Source organism: Triticum dicoccoides, chromosome 4A (genome assembly GCF_002162155.2).
Source record: "Triticum dicoccoides isolate Atlit2015 ecotype Zavitan chromosome 4A, WEW_v2.0, whole genome shotgun sequence".
NCBI classification, from domain to species: Eukaryota; Viridiplantae; Streptophyta; class Magnoliopsida; order Poales; family Poaceae; genus Triticum; species Triticum dicoccoides.
Genome location: NC_041386.1, coordinates 720,839,015 through 720,855,654, shown reverse-complemented (window position 1 = coordinate 720,855,654; position 16,640 = coordinate 720,839,015). Strand labels below are relative to the sequence as shown.

Genomic DNA, 16,640 nt, shown 5'->3' with positions numbered 1-16,640 from the left:
GCGGAGTTGGATGGATGATTGGATAGACGTGATGTTGAGATTTATTTATATCACGTTCAGTGGGGTTTCACAAATGTGGTGTGCTCCTTTTGGATATCCTGGTGTTAATGCCATTTATATCCATAAATACATTGATGCTCATTCAAATGTTAAGGTACTAATGCCCTTTAAGTTCACAAGTACATTCAGGCTCGTACTGAATCGCTTGGTATTAATACACTTTATATTCACAAATACATTTGTTCTCATTTTGATCTTCTTGTATTAATATTTGATACTCATAAAACTTATATACATTGATTATAGATATCTAAATATTTATTGTACACTCAATGCTCACATATACGATGATGCCTTTCTTATATCTTCTCGTCTTAATATGTCTAATTTGGTTTGGTGCACTCTAGACATGCTTTTAACAGATTTGCTATGTTCGTCATTTTGACAGTCAATCAAGTTGATCCATGTTTGCTACTTCTTATATTGGAGAGCAAGGTGTTGGGCCCTCATGTGTAAGGGTATTAAGTAGAAACAATTTTCTCTCGAGTAAGTGATCTAATGTTACCAATTTGCATGAAGTAATGCCTGGTTCTACTCCTATTGTTGGTAGCCAAGGTATTGGACCGCAGAGTGCAAAGGTTTGTGATACGTCTCCATCGTATCTACTTTTCCAAACTCTTTTGCTCTTGTTTTGGACTCTAATTTGCATGCTTTGAATGGAACTAACCCGGACTGACGCCGTTTTCAGCAGAGTTGCCATGATATTATTTTTGTGTAGAAATCAAAGTTTTCGGAATGACCTGAAAATTTACGGAGAATATTTATGTAATATATAAAAAATACTGACAGCAAAAATAGCCGAGGGGGTCACCCAGGAGCCACAAGCCCTGAGGGGGCTCCTCTCCCCAGGGCGCGACCTGCAAGCTTGTGGGCCCCCTGGACCGTCTACAACCCTAACTCCAACTCCATATATACCTATTCGCGGAGAAACAAATCAGAGAGAAATATTCATCGCATTTTACGATACGGAGCCGCCGTCACCTCCTATTCTTCAATGGGTTGGTTGATCTGGAGTCTGTTTGGGGCTCCAGAGGGTGGAATCCGTTGTTGTCGTCATCATCAACTTTGCTCCATCACCAATGTCATGATGGTCACCACCGAGAGTGAGTACTTCCATCGTAGGCTTGCTGGATGGCGCTGGTTGGATGAGATTTATTATGTAATCGAGTTAGTTTTGTTAGGGTCTGATTCCTAGTATCCACTATGTTCTGAGATTGATGTTGCTATGACTTTGATATGCTTAATGCTTGTCACTAGGGCACGAGTGCCATGATTTCAGATCTGAACCTATTATGTTTTCATGAATATATGTGTTCTTAATCGTATCTTGCAAGTTATAGACACCTATTACGTGTTATGATCCACATACCCCAAGGTGACAATAGTCGGGATACTTACCGGTGATGACTGTAGTTTGAGGAGTTCATGTATTCACTAAGTGTTAATTAATGCTTTGGTCCGGTACTCTATTAAAAGGAAGCCTTAATATCCCTTAGTTTCCAATAGGACCCCGCTGCCATGGGAGGGTAGGACAAAAGATGTCATGCAAGTTCTTTTCCATAAGCACGTATGACTATATACGGAATACACGAAAATCCATCTTGCACCCGAGCTCATCTGCAGCTGCGCTGACGAAAAAAAATCAAAAAAAATACTAGAAACATTCAAAAAACCAAATTTTTTGTGCGGTAGAAAATTTGATGCGTGAGGTCTGCTCCAATTTTCAAATCATTTGGACATTTGATGAGCTCTCAGCAAAAAACACAAATTGGGGGTCTGTAAAAATGTTTACTATTGATGTACTGTTTTGTCCCGATTTGTCTTTTTTGCTGAGAGCTGCTCACATGTCCAAATGACTTGAAATTTGGAGCAGGCCTCACGCATATTATAATTTCGTTACTACTATATTCTTAAGTTGTTTCCTTTCTTGTTAAAGGCTGATGCTAAGACATGGTATAATTCTCTTTCTCCTGGTTGTGTGCGTTGTCCCCAGAATATGATTTATTACTTCTCAGAAAAATATTTTACTGCTCATAAGAAACAAGTTGCATTACAGGAAATATTTAACTTTGTGCAAATTGATGAAAAGACTCTCCAACAAGCTTGGGGTAGGCTTCTCCAATTACTTAATGCTTTGCCTAATAATCCTCTTAGGAAAAATGAAATACTTGATATCTTTTATAATGGACTAACTGATGCTTCTAGGGATCACCTAGATATTTGTGCTGGTTGTGTTTTCGGGGAACGATCTATTGAACAAGCTGAATTACTGTTGAATAATATATTGAGTAATGATAATGATTGGACTCTTCCTGAACCACCGCCCAATCCAACCCCAAAGAAAAGGGGTATTCTATTTCTTACTCCTCAAGATATGCAAGAGCCAAAGAAATCTATGAAAGAAAAAGGTGTTAGAGCTAAATATGTTAAGAATTTACCAGCTATTGAAGAAATACATGGTATTAATACCCCAACACAGGTCGTAGAGGTAAATTCTCCCTATAGATTTGATGAAGGTGATATTCCTTATAATAAATCTGCTAGTCAATGCTTGGATGAATTTGATAACTTTATTTTTAAACAAGAAAACTTCAATGCATATGTTAGTAGACAATTGAAAAGAAATGCTTAAATGATTGAACACTTGGGTGATTATATGTTTAGAAATGTTAATGATCTCAAGGTTGTTGGTAAACATATGCTTCCATGGTAAAAACCCAAGTAGAACAAGTTCTCAAGGCACAAAATGATTTTCTTAATGAGATGAACTATAAGATGAATGATCATGCTGTTAGATTTATGACTAGAGGTGGTAAAATGACTCAAGAACCTTTGTATCCTGAGGGCCATCCTAAGAGAATTGAGAAAGATTCTCAGAGAACCAATACTAATGCACCTAGTCCATCTAAAATAAAAAGAATGATGATGGGACTTTCCATGCTCCTAGTGAACCTATTATAGACACACCTGAGAATCCAGATGATATTTCTATTTCTGATGTTGAGACACAATCTGGTGATGAACATGAACCTAGTAATAATTATAACGATTATGTTCATGTTGATGCTCAACCTAGTAATGATACTGATGAGGAGATAGAACTTGTTGTTGAACTTGATAACCCACAACCTAAGAATAAAAGATATGATAAGAGAGACTTCGTTGCTAGGAAACATGGTAGAGAAAGAAAGACATGGGTTCAGAAACCAATGCCCTTTCCTCCTAGAGCTTCAAAGAATAAAGATGATGAAAAATTTGAGCTCTTTGCTGAAATGTTTAGACCTGTCTTTTTGCGTTTGCGTTTGACTGATATTCTGAAAATGTTCCCTTATGCTAAGTATATGAAAGATACTGTTACAAATAAAGAAAGATTTACACCATGCTTGCTAACTACACATTTAAGGGTGGAATACCAAAGAAACTTGCAGATCCAGGAATACCAAGTATACGATGCTCCATTAAAAGAAACTTTGTTTAAACGGATTTATGTGATCTAGGAGCGGTGTTAGTGTTATGCCTTTCTCTTTATATCGTAGACTTGAACTGAAGAAGTTGACACCCAATGAAATCCCTTAGCAAATGACTAATAAATCAACTGCTATACCCATCGGTATTTGTGAGGATTTACCTGTCGTAGTTGCAAATGTCACTATCTTAACGAACTTTGTTATTCTTCATATACCTGAGGACGACAATATGTCGATCATCCTTGGTAGACCCTTTTTGAATACTGCAAGGGCTATTATTGATTGCAATAAAGGCAATATAACTTTTCATGTCAATGGTAAAAAGCACATGGTACACTTTCCAAAGAAACAACCTCAAGTGAATAGTATCAACTCTATTGGAAAATTTTCAACAATTACTATTGGAGGTTTTGTTCCTACTGTCAAAAAGAAATATAATATTCTTATTGTTGGGAACATGCATATCCCCATCAAGGTAACGTAGTGTTATACAAAGTTCCTACTGTCAAAAAGATCGTCCCGTTTCATGTCATTCAGAAGAAGTTTGTTAATAAGACTTAATCAACCTTGTTAATGGATTCCTTTTGATGGGCATGAGATGGATGAATTTAGTAAAAACAACTTTCTGTACCAACTTTTTACTTTCTGGTATTTAGAATTAATAAAGTAGAAATGCTATTATTTGACTGTTTTCTGAAATATCCGTGCAATAAAAAATATGACCAGAAAATAAAAGTTCTCCAAATGTCCGAAAAATTTAGTATGATTTTTTATGCAATATTTGAAAACAATTGGCACTCAACACAGCCCTCGGGGTGCACCTGTGAGACATGAATGCACAGGGCGGGCCCACCCCCTGGGCGTGCCTAGGTGTCTTGTGGCGTGATGTCTACTATGCAACTTTATTATTGTAGACATGTGTTGGGCCTCCAGGCGCAGAGTTTTGTAGGACAGTAGCAATTTTCCCTCAAGTGGATGACCAAAGGTTTATCAATCTGTGGGAGGCGTAGGATGAAGATAGTCTCTCTCAAACAACGCTGTACCCAAATAATAAAAAGTCTCTTGTGTCCCCAACACACCAAATACAATGGAAATTTGTATAGGTGCACTAGTTCGGTGAAGAGATGGTAATAAATGTGTAGTAATGATAGTAGATACTGAATTTTATGATAGGAGCAATAAAAACAGCAAGGTAGCAAGTAACAAAAGTGAGCACAAACGGTATTGCAATGCTTGAAAATGAGTCCTAGGGTCCATACTTTCGCTAGTGCAATCTCTCAACAATACTAATACAATTGGATCATATAACCATCCCTCAAAGTGCGATGAAGAATCACTCCAAAGTTCCTATCTAGCGGAGAACATAAGAAGAAATTGTTTGTAGGGTACGAAACCACCTCGAAGCTATTCTTTCCGATCGATCTATCCAAGAGTTCGTACTAAAATAACACCAAATAATTTCAGATTCATAATACTCAATCCAACTCAAAGAACCTCGAAGAGTGCCAAAAGATTTCTACCCGAGAAACAAAGACAACAACATGCATCAACCCCTATGCATAGATTAGCCCAATGTCACCTCGGGAATCCACGAGTTGAGTGCCAAAATATATATCAAGTGAATCAATACGATACCCCACTGTCACCACGGGTATTCATAGCAAGACATACATAAATTTTTCTCAAATCCATTAAAGTATTCAATCCGATAAAAAAAATCTCAAAGAGAAAACTCAATTCATCACAACAATATAGAGAGGGGAAAACGCCATATGATCCAAGTATATTAATGAAACCCGTGATACATCAAGATCGTGACATGTCAAGAACACGAGAGAGAGAGAGATAGAGAGATTAAACACATAGCTACTAGCACAAACCCTCAGCCCCGAAGATGGACTACTCCCTCCTCATCATGGTGTCCACCGGGATGATGAAGATGGCCACTAGTGATCATTCACCAATCCGTCAGGGTGCCGGAACGGGGTCTAGATTCCTTTCTCATGGATATAGAGGCTTGCGGTGGCAGAACTTCTGATCTAGGATCTCCGCGAGGGTTTTTGGAATATTTGACGATTTATAGGGCGAAGAGGCGGTGTGGGAGGTCACAGAGGTGGGCACAACCCACCGAGGCACGCCTGGGGGCCCAGGTGCGCCTTGGTGGGATGTGCCCCCCTCGGGGCACCACCAGGGTGATGCTCTGGCCCATTGGATGTCTTCTGGTCCACCATAAATAATCCACAAAATATTTGCTCTCTTTGGACTTCGTTCGATATTGATATTCTGCGATGTAAAAAACAAGCAAAAAACAGCAACTAGCAGTGGGCATTAAGTCAATAGGTTAGTCCCGAAAAATGATATAAAGTTGCTATAAAATGATTGTAAAACATCCAAGAATGATAATATAGCAGCATGAATACTTCATAAATTATAGATACGTTGGAGATGTATCAGAATCCCTAAGCTTAATTCCTACTCCTCCTCGAGTAGGTAAATGATAAAATAAATAATTTTTGAAGTGTGAATGCTAGCAAAGTGCATAAGTTTGATCAATGGTAATTTCAATCACTTTTCCTACACTATAGGAATCAGCTACTTTGCGATCAGCCACGGTAGACGGCAAAGGCACGGATGGCAGATGGCAAAGGTCTTTGCCGTCCGCCGCGGACGGCAAAAGTGGACGGCAACGTATGGGACGGCAAAGAGCTACATTGCCGTCCGCTTCGGGCGGCTGATGGCAATGGGTCCTTTGCCATCACCTGCCGACGGCAAAGAATACTGACGGCAATAATTGCGCTGTTACTCCGTTAGGTGGTTAACGGCAAGCCTTTGCCGTCGGCTGCCAACGGCAAACATCGGAAGGCCTTTGCCGTCCGCCGCTGTAGGCAAAGTTTTTTTTCTCTTTGCCGTCAGCCACTGTTGGCAAAATGACCAAATAGGTCAGCCTCCCAGGAAGCACAGTTGCCTGCCACGTGGCCTCTTTGCCGTCTGCTGCTGATGGCAAAGATACCTTTGCCGTCGGTGGCTGACGGCAAAGAGCCTGCATATTGGCTCTTTTTTTTTGTTTTTTTAAATCCAACAATTTTCACAGCAAATATATATGACATATATAGATATATTTCACAGAGCTATTTAACAGCACATAAGTTTCATCGTACATACATATATAGTTCCATCCACTCATATATAGCAAGTTCCATCAAGATAGCAAAGTTGCACATACATATTACAATGCAAAGTTTCATCAAGATAGCAAGTTCCATCGTAGCAAGCTAGAAGAATACTAGAAGAGAATGAAATTAAAAACAAGCACTCCATCATAGCAAGCTAGCTTCCGAGAAGTGAATGAAATCTGCAAAATGGCAAATAAGAAAGTTAGGAAAAGGTGACTAGAAGAAGAAGACTAGAAGAAGAAGCACACCATCGTTTGTGAGGTAACTTAGGTGAAATGGATCGTTTATGAGCTAACTTAGGTAAAATGCATCATTTTAGAGCTAATGTAGGTAAAATGGATCGTTTATGAGCTAACTAAGCTAATTATGCCGTTTTTTTACATAAGTAAGGTAAGTCCATGTCATTATTGAGCAAACCTAGTTAACTAAGCATATTATAACTAACTTAGGTCATTTTGGAGGAAACAAAGCTAAGTATAGATTGTTTTAGAGCTAACTTAGGTAAAATGGCTGGTTTTGGAGGTCAGTAAGCTTATTAAGTCATTTTGCAGGACAAGAAGCTACGTCTAGGTCATTAAGGTAAGCATATTGGATGAAATAAAGCTAAGTCTAGGTCTTTATGCATTTGTTAAGCAAAAAACTAGAGAAACTTACCTTGATCATGGAGGTGTGGGAGCGGGCTGGCTCAGGCCAGTAGCTGGAGAAGGATCGTGTGATGCTTGTGTGGAGTAACGCTGCACCAAAGATCATTTCCAATGTTTCGTTAGCATGATGACACTCAAATGTTAAGACTAGCAAGTAACGTCCATTCAAATTAAACTCACCGTGGTCTCAGGAGCAATCTCTGGATCAATGGCTATGGAGCCACGGGACCTCCCGCCACTAGATATCATCACCTGCTCTGGATTGTGGGGATCTGGCTCGGGTTAAACTCCTCCCCTTTCCTCGCCTTCCCCTTGACTTGCTTGTAAGAGGTAGTGTGGGCCATGGCATACAGATCATACCCCTCTGGCACCTTATCCGTCTTATTGTAGCATGCCTAAAAGAGAGAAACAAAGTAAATTAGTAATTAAAGGGCTCAAGCTAGCATGATGAATGAATTGCATTAATAATGAAGCAAACCACATTACCCAATTCCGCCCGAACTGATATAAGCTGGAGCTACCTTGATGGTGTGGCACACCTTCAATTTGGGCACGTTTGTCCTTGGCCTCAGTCGGCTCCCCTTCCATCTTTCAACACCTGCCATGACAAAGAGTAAACGAAATTAGTACAACATAAAAAAAATACCGACATGAATAATAATATGTATATCACTTAAGTGTATCATCATCAAGTACAACATAAAAAAATTGAATACCTGACACTACTAATAATCTCGATCAGTATGATCAATAAATGCATAATCATCATCATCACTATAATCAATGACGGGCTCATAGGGTTCAGTGGCATCAACATGTGGAAGGCCACCTTTACGTAATCGGTCAAGCATTGAGAGGTCGTCAGCAATAGTAACCTCTTCTTGTTCCGGCTCTTCTTGTTCCTCCTCTGGGGTGATGTGGGATTCACTGTCGCTGTCTACTTCAATGTTTTGGGGTGAAGTATACCGGTTCTTGAAACGCTTTTTGGAAAGACGTGTCTCTTGGAAGAATTATCCTTCATATGTGTCTGGGTTAATGTGAGGTTCATAATCCTCTTCCTTTGGAGGTACAAGAAGAGGGCTATGTTCATGATGGCTCTGGCCCATTAATGCCGGTACAAGAAGAGGGCTATGTTCATGATGGCTGCGGTGACCCAATGGAGGTACAAGAAGGAGATTTAGCTGACTGCTCCAGTGACCGAACCGAGTCCGGCCAGGTATATATATATTAGTTAAGCCCGTGCTGACTAGTTAATTGATGCATTCATTGTTTTGGTATATGTACCCATATTAATTAACTCTCGTCTTTCTTCTTTTTTCTAGCCCTCCGGATCGAGCAAAACTTCGGTAAGGAGACGAGGCCCGAAGAAAAAGTTGAGCTCGGATGAAAGGTTTGTGATCACAGAAATCGCACGCGACGGCGAACCGATTGAACCCATCCGGACAAGGAACGCATTTGCTGCTCAATATAAGCCTAAGGAGGAAGACCCTGAGGTGTTTTATGTCAATGATATGCAGAAAGATGATCTTTGGACTAAGCCGAAGGGAAATTTCACCCTACCGCCAGAGGAGGATCTGGAGAAGCCAGTTAAAGAGCAATTAATCAAGTCTTGTGCTCTTAAGAAGATGGCAGGCCTATTCCGGAGGTGGAGGAAAGAGCTGAACAAGTTTGTTGACAAATAAGAGACACCAGAATTCATCGGCAAATATGAGAAGGTTAGAGATCACTGGCCCGCATTTGTGGCCCACAAGACATCGGAAAAGAGTAAGAAGATGTCGGCGACAAACAAGCAAAATGCTGCAAAGAAGAAGTTTCACCATCGCACGGGGTCAGGTGGATACCTCAAAGCCCGGCCTAAGTGGTCCAAGGCTGAGAATGATCTGCTTGATAAAGGGATCGAACCAGAGACAATGAACTGGCCAGACCGTTGCCGGACTTAGTTCTTCGGGGCTGGCGGGACCTTGGACCCTGTATCACGGAAGTGCCATTGGACGGACGAGCAACTGAAAATACCAGTCAACAAGCTTCGGAACTATATCGATGCAGCGCAGCAAGGGACGTTCGTTCCAGACAGGGAGAAGGACGAGCTCACAATGGCCCTCGGGAATCCCGAGCACCCTGGACGGACATGAGGCACGCCAGGCTCCATTCCGTGGAAGGTTGGTTTTCCGAATGCAGGGGGTTACAAAATCCAGGAGAGGAGGAAGAAACTGGAGTAGAGCCAACTACAGGCGCTGCACAAAAGGGTACAAGGGCTAGAGGAATGAGAAGCAGATTGCAGCAAACGACCTGCCGAAGCCTCCCCCGAAGCTACCCCGCCATCTCAGCGGAGAAGCAGCGTGGCTTCCACCGAGCTGCTTCAGCCGGAGCATGTCTTGACGGCTCCTGCTAGCTACCCCGTGGATTTTATCACAGAAGCTCAAAATTGCCACCTTATGATGCAATGGCAGAACTTCAAAGTCAAGGCGGTTGTCGGCCAAGTTCGACCTTCTGAACCCGGCGCAACTTTTCACTGTCGTCCGATTTCAAAAGGATATGCTAGGGTGATGGTGGACGAAATAACGGAGGGATTTGAGGACCTCCAGCTTGACCACCCTACCGGTGAAGGGGAGACTCGGCTGGGTTCTGCTCTGAAGACTCCATGCCTATGGCGGAAGGAGTTCATCAAGCTTCCGAACTGGACGCCTCCTCCTCCTCCTCCGGCGAGTTAGGGCACTCAGTCTCCTCCATCGACTCCTCCTCTGGCGAGTGACGATCAGGGCACTCATCCTCCTTCTCCGGCGCGTGGCGGCACTCCGCTTCCTTCTCCGCCTACGCCGGCACGCCCGAGCAGCCAACAAACTCCTCCTTCTCCGCATCACCAGCAAGGGCGGAAGAGACCCGCCGCCACCCCGGCTACTCCGGCGCGTCGTAGTCCTTCTCCTCCACCTCGTAAGCAAGCACAAAAGAAGACAAACGCCGCAGCCACTCCGTCTGCTCCGGCGTCTAGCAGTACAACCAGCAGAGGCGGGAGGCAATACAGATACGGTCCTTCTCTCAAGCCTCTAGAGAAGTTACTGTACGAGAGGACCAAGGAGGAAAACGCGAAGATCGTGCAGGCCGAAGTGGACGACTTCTTTGAAGGGTTGAAAGCAAAGAGACATCCACCTCAAAGCGCACTATCGATGCCCTGAGGAAACCACCAAAGTCTCCACCAAGAACCAACTATGAGCGCATTACTAAACAGACATATCTCGAAGCGGAGCGGTCGGGAAGTACTTTCAGACATCAAAGGGCAAAAGAACGAGCAGCTGCAAAAAAAATTGCGCAGCTCGGCGAACAAGCAAATCAATTGTGCCCCCGCTCAATGTGTCTAGCGGCGACATCGTCGCTAATGCTTCGGGGACGGTGGCCGGTTATGGCAATCTTGGAGATTACCTGCCAGAAAATCAACTTCCTGATTTCATGGAGGTGGACAAACACAGGTACGAGTACGGGAAGCCTCTCGTCAAAGATGAAAAATCTCTAACAACGATGATGCGAAGATTCCATAATTGGTACATGAAAACCTAAAGAGAGTCTGGGGGGACGAATACTTTGTATCTGAACATTAAAGATCAGCACGACCTCGTTGGAACTGATATGTTGCCTGTTCCATTTGAGGAGTTCTTCGAGTTCTTCAATCAAAAGGTCCTCGATAAATTAACGGTCTTTTGCTACTATCTGTAATTACTATTTCTGTCATTAAGTCTCTCTCTATATATAGCTCAGCTCTTTCATTGCATGTATTTATAATTAATTATCCTTACTATATTATGCAGATTGAAGATCGTCGAGTGCAGAAAACAAGAAATATATGATATTGGGTTCATTAACACAAATATCATAGATGAAATTCAGGTTAAAAAGCACGTCGAAGAGGCCGAGGCCAACTTGCTACAATCGTTGATCAAAAATCAAAACAAAGATACCATACTGTTTCCTTACAACTTCGAGTGAGTGTTACTGTCGTGTGCATATTTGGTTTCCTTTATTACTCGAGCGAGCTTATAGTAATGTAATTGATGAGTTATGCATGCATGCGTAGCTTCCATTATGTTCTTCTGGAGATTAAGCTTGAGCGGGGACTAGTAGCTGTCTTAGACTCGAGACGAAAAGATCCCGAAACCTATGGGGACATGACTAAAATGCTCAACAAGTAAGTTCAATCAATCATTATCGCACCATATCGGCAACTTTTTGTTCATTTCCTGATATCTCAAGTAATAATAATTATTTTCTTTGTCTTGCAGGGTTTGGAAACAGTTCACCGCAGAAGCTCCGAGACTGCCGAAGGAGCTGCGATATACATACCCGAAAGTAAGTACTACTGGCTAGCTAGTTGCACGCATCTCCCATTGATTCTATAGCTATACTTTCATCCATGCCATTTATAATGCTTCATTATCAGTTTGATTGACCTCTATTTCTCGTAAAGTTCTTGTGGCAGGAACAAGGGAATAATTTCTGTGGATACTAGTGTCCCAGTTCATCTACAATGCGACTTTGAAAAATAAGCGGGGCTACTCTAAAAGATAATATGAAGTGCGTAAGCAATAATATTCACAATTTCATTTTACTACACCATCATTTCTGTTGAGTTTCATTCATATATATGTATTAATTAACCCCCTTCTTCAAATTAGACGTGGCAGATGCGGAATGAACTCCTAGAACAAGATCGCATGAAAGCAATTCAAGTGGAATTAGCGGGATTTTTTCTTGACCACGTCATCAATAAAGCCGGAGAATACCATGTGGAAGTTGATTTCAATTGCTAGCGGATTGTAAGAGATCTTACATATTGTATATGTATGTAGCCAGTAGCGTCGGATAGATAATACGAAAACTTGTTGTTCGACCAATATCTCGGAGAAGGAGAGGTCGATCGATCACTTCTCTTGGTATGCATGACGAACTTCTGTACTTAATGGTTCCCTTCATTTTCTTACTAGCTAGTGTGTCGAGGGCCTCTCTATGTATAGTACGTAGTGTCGACCAAGCACGGACATAAGAGAGGACACTTCTCTCTATCAATTAGCTAGCTAACACAATATATGAAACACCTAAATTAACCCCCCAAAACCCCCAACCCCCACCCCCTTTAAAAAAAACATAAACCCCAGCCACTGAAATGCTGACGCGTGGATGCCTTTTGATCCCGTTTGGTGCCACCAACCGGGAGCAAAGGCCCTCCTGCCTGTGCTCGGCGCACCGGCCACGTGGAGGCCCATCTGTCCCGGTTCGTGTTAGAACCGGGACTAAAGGGGGGAGGCATTAGTAACGACCCTTTAGTCCCGGTTCAAGAACCGGGACAAAAGGCCCTCACCAACCGGGACAAATGCCCTGTTTTCTACTAGTGTTTAAACCTTTGGTCCGTCAATAATATATTAATTCGTAGCGTGTGCTTCATTAGAAAAAATGGAGTATGTTTGACCAATTATCAGATGTTCTCTTTGTGATAATATTTGCGATGTCACCCCCCTTAATGCCAAGATTAACCGCAAATCATGTGATATTAGCTTAAAGATTTACTTACGATAAAACATATCTCTTATGCTTTCTTTGCTGCATACATTTGATGCAGATGCTGAATTCTTTCACCTGCGTTGCAACGGGTTGGTATCCATAGTTCGTTTGTAGTACTGTAATGAGTTAATAAAAATTCACATAAATCATTTCATCGACTGATTTGGCATAAATCTCATATGTGCATAGATCAATTGAGTGCATAGATCAAATTTGGCAGAATAGATTGCAGAAGAACTATTGATAAATTAATCGACTGTCTATCGTTCTGAGCTTCTCTTTATCCCAAACGTCCATCCACTTTGCTGTCATAGTTGGTGCTGTAGGCAAAATGGCTATTGGGTATATACTACAGTCTATTGAACTGGCATAAATCTCATATGTCCATGGATCAATTGCGTGCATTGATCAAATTTTGCAGAATAGATTGTAGAAGAACTACTGGTAAATTAATTGACTATGTATCATTCTGAGCTGCTCTTTATGCCGAAAGTCCATCCACTTTGTCATCATAGTTGGCGATGTACCCAAAAGGCTTATTGGGAATATACTACAGAAGAATTAATAACGAATTAGGTATCTTGCTTCTTACTGTGTAAACATCCACTTCTATACCTTTGAAGCCATCAACACGATAGTCTCAATGGCATATGTACGTCGTCCGTAATGGTGGATAGATGGGTCATCTATGAGGGAAACATATGTCATTACTATTGGTTTGGAAACTCATGTGGCCATGTACAATGACTAAAGGCATACATGCATATAGTGCATGCAACAATATTTTCGTGCGCCCATACAAAATAGAAAAATGTGTGCACACATATAGCAAGGCACCAGAACACTTTTTTTTTAGCACTGCACACATTTTTTCCATGCTTATATACAGTGGAAAAATAGATGCACGTATATAGTAAGGGGTGAGACCTTTTTTTAGGAAGGCATCAGCCATCCTTGTTTTTGTATTTTTGTTGGGCATCCTTTTTTAAGGGGTATTAGCACACGTACCAGAACACATTTATTTTTTTGCCGTAAGAAAAGAACACATTTTTTCTTGAGCGCTGCCCATATCTTTTTTCATGCGTATATACAGTGGAAAGATATGAAGGGGAGCCTTGGCGCAGTGGTAAAGCTGCTGCCTTGTGACCATGAGGTCACGGGTTCAAGTCCTAAAAACAGCCTCTTGCAGCAATGTAGGGAAAGGCTGTGTACAATAGACCCAAAATGATCGGACCCTTCCCCAGACCCTGCGCAAGCGGGAGCTACATGCACTGGGGCTGCCCTTTTTATACAGTGGAAAGATATATGCACGTATAATGTAAGGGGTGAGACGATATCCTTGTTTCTGTTTTTTTGTTGGATGTCCCTTTTTAGGGGGCATTAGCACTCATAATTTTATTTCCTTTGGCATTAGCACACCTCCTAATAAGTTGGTACGTACATTAGAGGTTTCGTTTTATTTTACAGGGTTGTGCATGGGGCTGCACCTTATTTGGGTTGTTTCTTTCTTTGAAGAGTCTAATTTTTTTTCTTTCCTATAACGGTACGTGGGGTTCTCCATTCTTTTTTTCATCACCTTTTTTCCTTTAACATATGTGTACGTATACATGTATCACACACATGTTTTACAATGTTACGCAGATTGAACGGTTAATTTTAAAAGAGCCACCAGATTTATAGGGCTGTGCGTGGGGCTGCACCTTATCTGGGTTGTCTCTTTCTTTTAAGAGTCTAATTTAATTTCTTTCCTATGATGTACGTGGGGTTGTCCATTTTTTTCTGACCAACTTTTTCCCTTGAACATATGTATACGTATACATGTGTCACGCCCATATGTTTTATAATGTTACGCAGATTGAATGGTTAATTTTAAGAGACCCACCAGATCAAGGGCTAGTATTTTCTAATAGATGTGAGGTTTTCTAGCCTATTTATCCTGTTCTTGGTTTCACCGGATATTACTTTTAATATAAATAGATGAGTCGTGTTCTTCCTGGACAAGAACTCCATCCCCCTAATCCATAGCGTGCGGCGACATCTGGGAGAAAGAGGTGCGGGAGGGGAGGAAAGAGGGGTGTGCGCTTTTCTTTCTTATGTGAGCAGGCTATACTCGAAAACTCACCAGAAAACTAATTTGAAGCTCAGGTCTTTGTAGTTGTGGGCCTGATACTTGGAAGATAATATCTAAGAATAAGTAAATACAAAAACTTCAATTAGTCTATGATGGCTATTTCAGGATTTTATATTGCAATATTACTCTTGAGTAATTCTCTTTTTTTGCAGGGGACGATGCATGCATAAGATGCAGGTGAGATGATGGTGATGTAAGCCATCAATGCAAGTAATTTTGCGCATGTAAAGAGAGAGGTCGTTACCGCCAAGGAGGCGGGACGACACAAATGGGTCTTGGACTTGGAGGCAAGAGTGCGGGGATTAGACAGGGGTGGTTCCCTACTTCATTACAAGTATTTCGAATTACAAGTTGGTGCGGCTAGGGGCTTGGGAAAGCGATGTGTTAAAAGTATGATGACCAAGATCAGAGATTGATCACATTCATGTTAAGTAGGTGGAGAACTTGACTACCATCGGCTGTCGTGATGAAGAGAGTGACACTGCGAAGGATCAATTGTGGCATGCAAAGATTTGTTTTTCCCGTTGCCATGCACATGTCATATTTGCTAGTGTATTATATGATGGAATGACAGAAAATTAATGCCAGAGACATTTCTATTATTATTATTCCAAATAAGTGTAAAATTGATATCAAAACAACATCTCTTATGGTACTGCCATTGGGACTAGGAAGTTAGAGCCCATCCGTACTAGCATTAGCAGCTCAGTGTTTTCCTTGAACAGCGCCGCCTCCTCTGGCATATCCTGAAGCTCATCTTCGCATGCGCCGGCAGGGTGGTATGCGTCAAACACACAGCTAGCCAGCTCTTCGAACCGCATGTTTCCCGTGTATCCTTGGTAGTTCCTTATCATGGCATCACATATGTTGAGAATACTTGCCATTTCTTCATAGTCCACCTCACAGAAACGGAGGACACACATCCTTACCGTACCCTTCTTGGCATTTTGTAGCATTTTCTTGACCATGGCTCTAGCAGAATTGAGGCGGCCCTTGGTGATGTCCATGGCAATAAATACTAGATCATGGAGATCCTTGGCCTTGATGCTCTGAATGTCAGACTGCAGGGTCGATAAACAAAATTCTTCGGGGACAGTCTTGACGTAGGAGTTAATTGAGGCGTTCTTGCATGCTTCCACCATGAGGTCAGTTGCATTTGAGTTTCCACTACAGGAGCCACTAGCTTGAGTAGGGATGGTTGTGGAAAGAAGCATGAAGACAATGATGGGGAAAATGATGGAGGTAGTTGATATTGCCATTTTTCCAGGGCTAGCTACAAGCCTTGAACTATACTAGAACCAAGGGAGGTAAAGATAAATGGATGTAGAAGAATGTGTGAGGCGGAGTTGGATGGATGATTGGATAGACGTGATGTTGAGATTTATTTATATCACGTTCAGTGGGGTTTCACAAATGTGGTGTGCTCCTTTTGGATATCCTGGTGTTAATGCCATTTATATCCATAAATACATTGATGCTCATTCAAATGTTACGGTACTAATGCCCTTTAAGTTCACAAGTACATTCAGGCTCGTACTGAATCGCTTGGTATTAATACACTTTATATTCACAAATACATTTGTTCTCATTTTGATCTTCTTGTATTAATATTTGATAC

The 16,640-nt window shown here is 41.6% G+C and overlaps 1 protein-coding gene across 1 annotated transcript; it reads right to left on the bottom strand.

The window, feature by feature from the left end:
• Positions 1–15,669: 15,669 nt before the first annotated feature.
• Positions 15,670–16,362, bottom strand: LOC119284244. The gene has a single exon (XM_037563447.1). It carries the CDS (start codon positions 16,279–16,281, stop codon positions 15,670–15,672), a length of 612 nt encoding a protein of 203 aa, XP_037419344.1. The 5' UTR covers positions 16,282–16,362.
• Between the last annotated feature and the right edge of the window lie 278 nt (positions 16,363–16,640).

Excerpts from the sequence above, each read along its gene's own strand:
- LOC119284244 (XM_037563447.1), bottom strand. The coding sequence starts at position 16,281 with ATGGCAATATCAACTACCTCCATCATTTTCCCCATCATTGTCTTCATG.